This window comes from Populus alba, chromosome 13, assembly GCF_005239225.2.
Source record: "Populus alba chromosome 13, ASM523922v2, whole genome shotgun sequence".
In the NCBI taxonomy this organism is placed as follows: Eukaryota; Viridiplantae; Streptophyta; class Magnoliopsida; order Malpighiales; family Salicaceae; genus Populus; species Populus alba.
Genome location: NC_133296.1, coordinates 8060191 through 8072740, shown reverse-complemented (window position 1 = coordinate 8072740; position 12550 = coordinate 8060191). Strand labels below are relative to the sequence as shown.

The window sequence follows — 12550 nt, the reverse complement described above, 5'->3', positions numbered from 1 at the left end:
GCAACATATAAATGCGAATTCATTAATGGATATGTTATATAATTATCTTCAAAAACAACTAAAAAGGATTAGGGCTCACGGTACACACATACTTATTACATCCTGGATTGGAATATCGTGACGGTGATTTTAGCCTCTTTTTTTTTCTTAATCATTGGCGTGGTTCCTGGGAATAAAATATGTTTTGAAAAGTTATTGTTATATAAACTGGAACAATTTAGTTTTTTTTTTTATATATTTTTAAATTATATAAAAATGATTAAATCATTCTTAAAAGCAAAATTTATTTAACTAGGATGTAGAGTTATTTTTATTAATTTTTACTTTTTAAAGCATAATAAAATGATTAAATTACTCCTTTAAAATTTTAAATTTTCTTTAACTAGTATCCATATGCTTTTTCATGTTTTCATCTTGATTTTTTATTATAATTAAATTGATTGAGGGATAATTCAGTATTTTAATAAATATAAAATATTATTAAAAAAACAAAATTGATTGGCATATACAATGCACATACTAACATATGGGATGTATTTGCACTATTTTGATGATACGTGATGAGGCGTTTAATGATTAAATAGTGGCTTCCAGGAATAAATTTGAATCAACTTAGTGGCTCCTTTATCCCTAAGCAACGTGTATGACTTAGTGACCTTTGATTTGACACTTACAAATTTTTTTTTCTTTTTCTTTTTAGATTTTTGTGCTTAACTCTTCAAATTTTTTAAGTAGCTCTTCAATTTGTTTTTTTCTATAGATTTAGTCATTGTTTTTTTTTATTACTATTTTATTTGAAATAATTTTTAAAATTAGATTTATTTTTAAAATTTCATCCTCCTCTAATTTTTTTCATTTGTCAGATTTAGTCCCTATTTTTTTTATTGTTATTTGTTTTATTTGATATGATTTTAAAAACTAAATATTTTTTATGATTTCACCCTCCAATTTTCTTTTTTTTATCAAATTAAATTTTTATTTTTTTTATTACTATTTTTTTATTTAGCAAAAAAAATAAAATAAATTGATTATTTTTTTTTCTATGTCATCCTTCACCATTAAATTGGTTAGGAATTGAGTTTCTTGGTTGAGTTGAGTCTAAAATTTCATGGGTTATGAGTTTGTAAGATTAATTTAAGTTTAAAAGATTTGTTCAATTTACTAAAGTTTTTTTTTTTTAAATTCATATTTTTCAGTTTTATCCTTTAGTATTTATTTAATTAGAGATTGTGTGTGTAAAATATTTTTCACTAATTTTGAAAAATTATGGGGTTATCTTAGGTTATTTTATTTGTTATTCTTGGTTATGAATAGTTTTTTTTTTTAATTTGTTTTTATATTAAATTATAAGCACAAGATTTCATTTTATAATATTTTATTTTGTTTACTTTTTGGATTGTTGCTTTGATGGCACTTGCCTGTATCTTTGAGTGTCAACGCACAATATTTTGCAATAATATCAAAACCATCTTGAATAGCTTTTTTTAGTGGTTAAATTTTTTTCTCTCTCGGGTATGATATTAACATTTATTTTTTTATAATTAGTTATTTTTATTTTTCGTTAATATTTTTTTAATTATATTATTAAATTAATATATCTGGTTGAATCCATTCAAAATATTGACTGAGATCTCATATTTTTCTTTTTTAAAAAAAAAAAAACAATGGTGTCTCTTAAACGGACAAATTTAAGATCGCCCCGGCCATCTAGTAATTTCACCACACGTGATAAAATTCATATTTCAAACTTTTTTTTTTTATGTATGTAATAGAAATAATTACAAAACAAAACCCCAAACTTTGATGCATTTCACAACCTGGTCCCAACGCATGAAATTTTCATAAGACACCACATAGACCTGTCACGTTAAACGTTAATAAACAGCTGGAAGCCCGCGAGGCAAAATTCTCTTCTTCTGTTGGTCTGTTCTCGCGTAAAACCACTTCATAAGTACTTTTAATTTTAAATTGCTTTTTAAAATATATTTTTAAAAATTATTTTTAACATTAATATATAAAAATAATCTACAATACTAAAAATATAATAATTTAAAATAAAAAATAATTTTTTTTAAAATTTATTCAAAAACATCCAAGACGGACATAACCTAGCATACCTGGCCAAGTATATAATAAACATAGATTGTCGATGAGGAAGGCATGGCGCACGGTTCTTCTATATATCGTTTTGAGCTCAGCTGTGTGCATTCAACAGTTCCATCCATTAAGAAAATGACGATATTATAAAAGGTAGCAAAATTATAGCAATGGTATATATAACAAGTGTGCAAAATAAAAACTATATCACTTGTAGTAAACTCCCCATAGCAGATTATAGCAAAATCCATGCATAAACTACTTGCAGAAGACAGAAAAATACACATAAACAATGAAAGTACTGTGCAAAGGGAGGCCACAACCCACCTTTTATGAATGCAATAACCATTCAAATTCAAATTCAAATTCAATTGTGTTCCAGCACCTAAATGGCCTCGTATCAAAAGCCCTACCTCCTAAAATATGGAATCATCTGTATACAGAACGTAGCTCAGAAGGATATGAGGTCATCCTTGGAGAATGGCTGCTTCTTTGGGTCTTGCGCACCTTCGGATGCACTCCCTCCCTTCTTACCAAATATCATTTCATCAAGATCATCCATCATATCATCACTGCTCCCTCCGTGGGTTCCACCTTGTGGACCTGCAGGTTTCCTGATCAAGGCATCTTCTTTGGCATGAATGGGTGAATCAGGCTCAACAGCAACAGGAATCAAAGCAGGTTCGGGTACAGCAGGAACCACTGGTGGGGTCTTCAACTCTTCATACTTTGAGAGAACTTTCTGGATTTCGTCATTCACATTCAAACCTTCAAAAAGAAGAGCCTCGTTGTCTCCTGCTGTCTCGATGATTCTTTGAACAGTCAGTTGTGACTGATGACACTGCTGGATTAGTGTAGTTGCCAAACCATCCTGCCAATTGAAACAAAGAATTCCATTCGGTGATCTCAAAAACGAACCAAATGACCAGATATTGTGAAAGACATATCCTATGTTCTTTTATTTTATCTAATAGCAATCCCATCAATGATGGGAAGAATTGGCATATTTCCCACTTCAAATCACTACAAATCATCTTGACCTAATCGTTCTAAGATATTATAGCTACGCATATCTAAAGAAATCACACCCAATGGCAGATCCTCACAGAGATTAGAGAGGGCAACAGCCTCCCCTAGGATGTTTACATTTTTTTTAACATCTATAAACATTGAAAATGAACCTCCTATGAAAATTGAAAATGTAAACTGTTTCTTTGAAATGCATTTTAATTCTCCAATTCTCTAGAAAACTAGAAAACATCAAAATATTTGTTGTCCATATTCTCCACTATAAAAATTACGGGCCTTGTTTGGTTCATCTAGTGTTTTATGGCTATTACTTTTATTATTTTCAATTTACGCCAACCAAGACCCTTATTTTCTATTTTATAAAATTTGTATTCAATAGATATGTTTTCTTAAATCTTAACTTTCCATGGTGAAATCTTTTTAGAATAAATATGAAAACTATAGATATAAAAAGAAAAAAAAAATCTTAAAGTAAGCTTTTCAAATTCAAATCAGTCCCGAAACTCAAATTTTATTTGTAGTGGATCCTTGGTTTCAAATTTTCATGTTCTTTTCAAAACCAAATGTCTCTCTCCCTCATACATAATTATCATTTTCAAGGAAAAGAAAAACACATGGTTAAAAAGAGTCAAAATATTTTTCCTCTTTCACACATTTTTCAAGTAATATTTGTACAAGGTGCTCAATGTTCTAGATCATTAATATTAAACTAAAATATATTGAAATTTAAACTATTAATTTTATTTGAGTTTTGACCAAATTAAATTCATTGCTCCGAAATTGACATGAAAAGATTTGAGTGCTGATACAGCCTCTATATTTAGCCATATTCTTGCACCTCCTAGAATCTTGTTCAAAATCCACCACTAATCAAGCCATTATTTGTACTTGTAAGACACCTTATCTTAATTGCTGAGGATGAGTTTTGTTTTTTTAACATCATTTACATAAGCAGTAGTACAGCATGATTCCCCAAAATTCAAACAAACTAAAATTTGAATCGATTTCATGCCTTCATGTTCTTGGAAAGAAAAAGAAGCAGTAGTAACTTGCAAAAGTCTATTTCCACTCGTTTACCTAGAATGATTAATTGGACATAGTAAACAGTCATAATATGACTGCACTGGAAACAATCATTTTCACAGTTGACCCTGGACAAAGACATCAACATCTACAGTCAAAAGACCCAAAACTAATCACTTTTATGCATGATCTTTAAAAATAATAATCATCAGATAATCAGAACTCACATATGCATGTTGCCATCCCTCCCACCAACTCCTAAGAATCCCTAAACGTATACCAATTCAGTGGCACTGATTTAATGCAAATGAAAAATGTTTACAATTAGAACTTCAAATATATGCACATACCTTTTTCTAATGATATACATGATGTATCTTGAATCATGTATGTATAATTTGATAGTTGCATGGTATTGTATGATGGAGTTGACACATAGGGTTATATTGAAGCTTTGGTATGAGAAAAGTATAGTAGTATTCTTTTAAGCAGGTTGACTGTTCTTGAAATAGTTTAGGAATGCTCGGTTTTAAGGTGAAATTCTGCCGAATTTTTTTTTTTTCTCATCCATTTTCTGGACACGTGGGAAGCCACCAAACACTCTTTGATCAATGATTTGTGGGCAGTTTAACAAGGTTCTGGAAACAATTAAACTTGTTGGCATGCTCATAAATTTGAGTCATGATTGAAGCAAAATCACTATTTACAAAGTCAGAATTTGGAATGGTTAAAATCACTGATAGAATTGCAATGTTAACAGGTTTACATTCTATCAGTTTTTAGTGTCTTATAAATGAATATTGGAAGTATTCATTCTAATTGCGACACTTGGACTTCTTTTAGTGGACTTGAGTCATCAGGGATGGCATTTATATAGATAAGAGTGTGCGCACTTCTGTGAGGGTTCCCACCCCCCCACCTGAAAAAGGGCCACCTTATAAAGAATGTTCTCCATTGTCAATACAAAATCTAGAAATTAGAAATGCTTTGTTTTTTCTTTGACTAGCATGTCATATTTGGACGTGAAAATCTTGTTATTCATTCTCCTTAAAAAAAATCCCTCGAAAACAGCCTTAGTTTTTCACAATTCAACAGGTCCAATATGGTTAAACAGGTCAGTTTGATATCTTTGGCATGTTAGTTAGTTTGCCAAAGTCAAGTGAAAGTAAATGAACAAAGAAGTCATACACATAAACAACAGGAAAAGTTCAGGCATCTCATATTTGAAGTAGGATTATTGAGCCAAATTTTTTTATCTAATCAAAATCAATACATCCACATCAAATTAATTGAAGATCGAGAACTTGTAAGATTAGAAGTACCTGTAATGCATCTTGTTGAGGTGAAGAGGACAATACTGTTGTGAGAAGCTCTATGCTGTTTCTTGCCACATCAAATGCTTCCTTTGTCTGTTCAGCTGTAAAGCTTTGCAGAGGAATATCATGCTGAATCTGATGTGTAAGACTAGCATCCACTTCTGGAGCCGACACAGAACGAGGTGGGGTGAAGATAGGCACTAAACTCTCATTGTCACGACCAGGGAATCGGATACCCCTTGATTTTAAACTCTTCAGAAAAATATGAAAAGGTCAAGAAACAATAATGGTTTGAGAAATCATAAATCTGCACTAGTCAAATTATTGCATGGATATATCTTCTATACAACACTGCACAATAAAGAACTTGCATATTTTTCTTACAAGACAATTTATTTTCACAGATATTCAAAGCAAACAAATGCTTTCTCAAATTTAAATATGGAAAACACGAGCAAGCATAGCCTAGCAGTTGCATACCCCATAGTTTCCTTCAGCAAAGCAAGTTAAGAGTCCTAATAACTCCAGTTTATTTGGTTATTATGTAATGGAGGAGGGCTACCCATTGTGTAGCTCAAGGCCCAGCGGGTCTCCTGATGAACCCAAAAAAGTACATAAATATGGAACACTTCATTTAACTTCTATAGTGTATTTTTGCATATTTACCCACCCAACTTGATCAAAGTGATTTTGATAGTATGACTCCCTTTCAATCAAGATTGTATAGGCTAAGAATCACATTTCATCAAGCAGAGAAGACTTTAGGCTTTACACTATAAGAAGGCTGAAAACCAAATACAAACCAAAATCCAATTTGATCCAGTAATAGGAGCTAATAGGAGAGAGAGAGAAAAGGATCGCATAGCTGAACTTGAGACAGATATTTGCATTAAACTCAGGATAATATTCCCTTGCTAACAAGCCACAAGTTAATTGAAATTAGGATGTTCCTTTTCTCAACCCAGTTTCTTAAGGCAAACATTCAAAAAGTGAGATCACTAAGAAACAAAAATAAGGAATACCTTGTATGTTTCTTCATAAACAGGTAAATAACGCAGCTCACTAGTTGACTCTCCCCATGCTTCAATGAGCGTCAAAGCTTTATTCCTATTATTGACAGTAGTCTGAGGATCATCAATCAACTTCACAATTTCATCAAGAACCCTCTCAGCTGCCACCTCTGAGAAAGCTTTCTCACAATTCTTAGCACATGTTTCAAGCAACATTAAAGCTAAATACTGTACCCTAGCATTTTTTATCATGATCCTCTTCTTTATTCCACGAATCAATTCAACACTACTAACTTTTTCATGATTGATCATATCACAAATATCAAGATTCATGGCCCAATCAGGCTCATCAAGTGTCTCAGCTGTGGCATCCTCGACAAGTTTATCTTCTTGGTTAGGACCTTGTAATAGCTCCTTCACCTTGAAGCTCATTGAGCTCATGCCCGCACTCATCTTTCGACCCACCTCGGCACCTCCAATCTTGAGGCGTTCACCAAAAGCACTGACCTTCTCCATCAAATTGTCACTCATCTTTGCAGCCTTTTTGAAACCCTACCACCAAATCTTCAAATTTTTGTTGTCCTGAAAAGTCAATGACCAACATAAATCAGAACAAAATCATGCTATGTCTCATAGCTGAGAGCAAAAGGGAAAAGAAAAGAGAGTTTTTCACATTCTGAAGTGACAGGAGACAGAAAAAGATTCAAAATTGAACTTCCTTTTTTAGACCTAAATTTTTCCCTTAAAAAAGCATAATCTAATTAGAGAATATTAGAACAAAAAATTGAGCAAAGTCAACTCAACTATCTTTCATAGTTGATCAAAATTCAGAGTTTCTCGTTCTTCTGAAACCACAAAAAAATAGTAGACTCGAAAATCCTAAGAACCCTCAAAATTCTGCTACTTAAATTGATGAGCTGAGCATATTACAAAACCTAAAATTCAAAACTCATAACTAGAATTCTACAAACCCAAAATTCCTTAATCTCCGAAAGCCAACCTATTGATCCAAAACCCAAAAACCCCGATATAAAAAAAAAAAAGAAAAAAAAAGTCACAAGAAAACCACTGAATGCTGTTTTCTGGGTCAATCTTAGTCTGTGTGTGTGTGTCAATCTTAGCATATTACAAAAACTAAAATTCAAAACTCATAACTAGAATTCTAAAAACCCAAAATTCCTTAAATCTCCGAAAGCCGACCTATTGATCCAAAACCCAAAAACCCCGATATAAAAAAGAAAAAGAAAAAAAAAGTCACAAGAAAACCACTGAATGCTGTTTTCTGGGTCAATCTTAGTCTGTGTGTGCATGTGTGTGTGTTAAAACCCAAAAAACACTCACAAATCACAAAACTCTTTTGTCCTTTAAAATAAAAAAAAACCTTCTCTTCTTAGACATGATCAGATCAAATTAATGACAAAAATCTGATAAAAAAAACCCACTTTATCGTTCACTTTTAAGAAAAATAAGAAGATAAATTACCTTAGCAGTTTGTTGTTGTTGTTGTTGAGTCTGAGTCAGTAAAGACTTGACGATGATGATTTTTCCTGGGAGCTGTTCCAGTTTCTTATATAGTAATGTTTCAGTTATTTTATTTTTCGTTTGTACTTCTCACTTTCACGAATAAATTATAAATTAGTCCCTTTATATTTTCGTGAAACTGCCTTAAAAGGTCATTTTAGTTTAAAAAATCGATTAATTATTAATCTGTATTAAAAATAATTATTTTTATTTCAGTTCGGTTTTTATTTCATAAAAAATAATCAAATAAAATAAAATAAAAAAAAATCAAACTTAAACTGTTCTCTTATCATCCCTTTCATATCCTTTTTCAGTCAACTTATTTATTTATTTATTAAATATAGAGAAGGTAAGAAAATAAATAAATATTATCTTTCATTGTTTTGGAATTAGATTTTCCTTTTTTTTTTCTTTTGTTTTATATGAGAATTTATATGCCGTAGACGTCCATGTTATTTTTTATAGAACTTTATTGACTTCATTAAACATCCCTTTATTAAATAGGTTGCTTTCTTGCTTGCTTGCTTGTCACACGGGTTTTTGAATTGTCTCCTTCCATAATTCAAACTTAGGGAAGCAGCGTCGTCGTTTCGAGTTTAGACTTTTTTTTTTCTTGCCCCTTCTTTTGGTTTATATGAGAATTTATATGTTGTAGCCGTTTACATTATTTTTCATGGAACTTCGCCAGCCAAGTTCATCCTTTTTTTCAAAATCAATAAAGCTCAAGCCTGTCACAATTAGAGCCCAACACTGATAATGAGGCCCACGAGACTTCCTAAACATATAAAAAGATATATTTTTCTTTTTTTATATTCTTCTTCTTCTAGTTTGAGATATACTTTTCTTGTTTTTTTTTTTTTTTTTTTTTTGTACTAGGGAGTGCGCGCACATTTCTAATGTATCAAAAAATTTAATATAAAAACTCATGATATTAAAATATACATATACACTGAAGTCTCTTTTTTCTTCTCTATTAACTTCTTTCTATTTTATTGATATTATATATATGGTATGAGAACCTTTATTTAATAGAAATCATAACTTTCATAGATAATTTCTCTTGCACTTTTAATAATCAAGAAAACAATGAATTTCCCCCCCTTTTAACTAAGCCAATTTACTACAACATCATTCTCATTCCAAAATACTTATCATTATATCTTTCTAAAACTAATCAATGGAAACTAGTTGTTCTAGAAGGTGCAATTCAAGCCATTTTTTATTAGATAATGCTTATGTGTCTTTATTGATGGATTAAAGCCATGTTGGTAAACCTCCTTACAATAAAGAATGTATTCATTGTTATACCAAACTCAAATTATATACATTGTATTCAATACGAACAACTAATAATAAGCACTTTAATGTATTTTTTTTATTGATATATAATCTCATGTGATTGATTATCAAACCTCTTGCTCTATTTGAACAACCCTAGAATTAGCTTTAGCCTTTTTATTGATAACTTGAGTTATATGTCTCTTCACTCAAGCCGTTTTGACTTATGACAAGTATTTAAAGAATCAATTTCGACTTATCTGCATCGTGGAAAAGCATATAATGATGAATTGATATTAGTTGGTAAGCCACTCAATCTCACAAACTTTAACTTGAATATATATTCAAAGATCTATTATTAGAGTTCAAGGACTTAATAACCATTTTAATAGCTATATCCAAACATATTACCTTCTTGAAATTGCATAGCTTACTCATAAGCTATAAATTTTTACGCAAGAATGACTTTTGTAAGCTCTCTATTATATCCACATTTGTTTATGATGTAATTATCTCTTCGATTAAAATTATTAGAGAGTCCATTTTTGCTGACAATGGTAACAACTTTAGCTTTAGTTTTTTATCTAGTCATCTTTTAAATAGAGGATGTGGTAGAAATTAGCAAGATCACCAAATTAGAAGAAATTTTAGCCAAAGAAATGAATTAGAATAGAATCAACTATGGTAGGACACCAAAATCTAATGCCAAATATGTGATTACTATAATCATAATGCCTTATTATGTTCCTTTTACTTTTTAGGTTATGGTTCTTTTCCCAAAGAAAATTATTCAGCCCCTTTAATTGTAGACATTATTGGACTCACTCGTATGAAGCTTTACATTAGCTTTGAACAACTTAAAGTTGGTGATAATAATAATTAAAAAACTTAATATCTTGCACTTAGGCTATACTTTAATTCATACACCTTAACATTCCATAAAATTATATTCCATTTTACATGTTCTTGACATAATTAATCATAACCTTTTGTACGATAATTTTCTTTAGATAATGATGTTTTATTTAAATTTCATGGTCATTTCTATCTTGTCAAGGATTGAGTTTCCATAATCATTTTCCTATCTAGCACAAAATGATATATACCAACTGTATTACTATTATAACTTAAACTTTGACTTTTTAAAAGAAAAAAATTATATAAAAAATAAAAAATACCAAAAATCTAAAAAATATATTTTTGATGTGATTACCAATTTCTAGTCAATTCATAATTTTTGGACCTTTTTCACTTATTGTTTTTATAATGATAATTTTTTCAAAAAAAAAGAAGAAAAAGAAAAAAAAATCAAACAAATAAAAAAGAAAATTTTTAGTGATTAAAATTTAATTAAAAAACAGTAAGGTCTAATTTAGAAAAAAAAAGTTTTGAATTTTATAGTGTTGTTTTTAAAAAAGAGAGATTTTTTTTTTTTTAAAAAAATAGAAACTAGAAAGTGGAGTTTGTGGAGAAATCAAGAAAATAGTAGATGGATGTGGACAATTTTAAAAATTTATTATGAAAGGAATATTTTGAGTGGTATAAATAAATGATTATACATATATAAAAGAGAGAGAAATTAGAGAGAGCATTAGCCACGGAAAAGGTTCCACATAGAAAACATCCTTTTCTATTATTTCACACACACACCAACATTACATACACAATAAAACACTTTCTTTAAAAAAAAAAAGAGAGAAGACAAAAACCTGTGACCTCTCTAAAAAAAACAAAAAAACACCAAAATAATAACCCTCATTCAATCTCACTAAAAGACCAGCCACTATCTTGCCACTACTATTAACAACATTGTCACTAGCCACTATCCTCTCTAACAAGATGATGTTGGCAGCAACTGCACAAGGTGAAGAAAGAGAGAATTAGTCTAAGATATAAAGTGAAGAAGGGGTGAATGACAAAAGAATAAATGCTAGCCACCACTACACTGATTATTCATGTTGCCACCATCAACGCCCTTTGCTCCATCAGCTTCTGTCTAAGAACACTAAACCAGTCGATGCCCTAATCTTTCATATTAACACTGATTTTTAATCTGTTTTTTATTTATTTTATTTGATTGATCAATTTTGTATTGAAGTTGTCTTGTTTTTATTAATTGAATTTAAATTTTATATGGAATTAAATTTTTTTGCAGATGTGATTTAGCTTTGTTTGAGATTGCAGTTAGCTAATATTTTTTTATATATTTTAAAATTATTTTAATATATTAATATTAAAATAAATTTTTTAAAAATAAAAAAAATATTATTTATATATATATTTCTGAATTGTTTTTTTTATGAAAAACAATATTACAAACCTTTCCAAAAGTGCTGTAACAGTTATTATCAATGAAAAATGGACACCAAAACTTTCAACAAATTTAAGATGAAAATTACAAATCTACTGATGGAATACATTTCTTTGAGGCAAGACAAGGTTCTCATTATGGAATATGGATACAGCATATAAAAGAGACGAAAGACTACTCCATGCATGGAGTGGCGAGGCCAGAATTTTTTAAAATGAGGGGTAAATTATTAACAAATATTTGATATTATATATTATATAGATATGTGTTATATAAAACAATTAATTTGATATATATATATATATATATATATATATATATATACACACACCAACTCAAGTCAAGAAAAATTAATTTAAAAATTTTTAAAATAAAAAAACTTATATTATAATTATTCTTTTCGAGATTTTATATTTTAAAACTGTTTTATAATAATTTTATTTTTAATCTCATTAAAAATATATTTCTTAATATATACAAACAAACTTTTATTTATCTATTTCTAAATCTTTCAAAGATTACGAAAGTTCTTGGCAATAATTCTATGCCGACATATGGTACATAACATCTAAAATCATAGCTTACAAGGATTGTTACAAATTAATGTTCTTCTTGCTGACTTGTTATTTTGTACAAGTGGATTAAACATAAATATTAAATATATTTTTTTTTAATTTATCTATTATGTTTCTAACTTTTTTGATCTGTCATGTACTTCACTTTTAATCACTAATAAATTCATCACCATTATTTTTTATATGAAATTCATAGCAAAATACTTATTAATTCATTAAAACTCATTTTAATTCATATCCTATATTATTATATATATATATATATAAATTGAACACCTATAAACTGTAATATTTTCAATAACTAATTAATATAGAAAAAAGAAGCTAACAATTAGTAACTAATAAAGAAAATTAATTATGTAAAGCTATTATATTAATATTTTAATATAA

The 12550-nt window shown here is 29.3% G+C and overlaps 1 protein-coding gene across 1 annotated transcript; it reads right to left on the bottom strand.

Annotated features, from left to right (window-relative positions):
* Positions 1-2284: 2284 nt before the first annotated feature.
* LOC118040590 (TOM1-like protein 1) lies at positions 2285-8098 on the bottom strand. Its single transcript, XM_035047560.2, has 4 exons — positions 7958-8098; positions 6488-7057; positions 5472-5717; positions 2285-2968 (listed from the first exon to the last, which is right to left on the bottom strand). The coding sequence occupies exons 2-4, from the start codon at positions 7004-7006 to the stop codon at positions 2549-2551; spliced, it is 1185 nt and encodes a 394-aa protein (XP_034903451.1). The 5' UTR covers positions 7007-7057; positions 7958-8098; the 3' UTR covers positions 2285-2548.
* Between the last annotated feature and the right edge of the window lie 4452 nt (positions 8099-12550).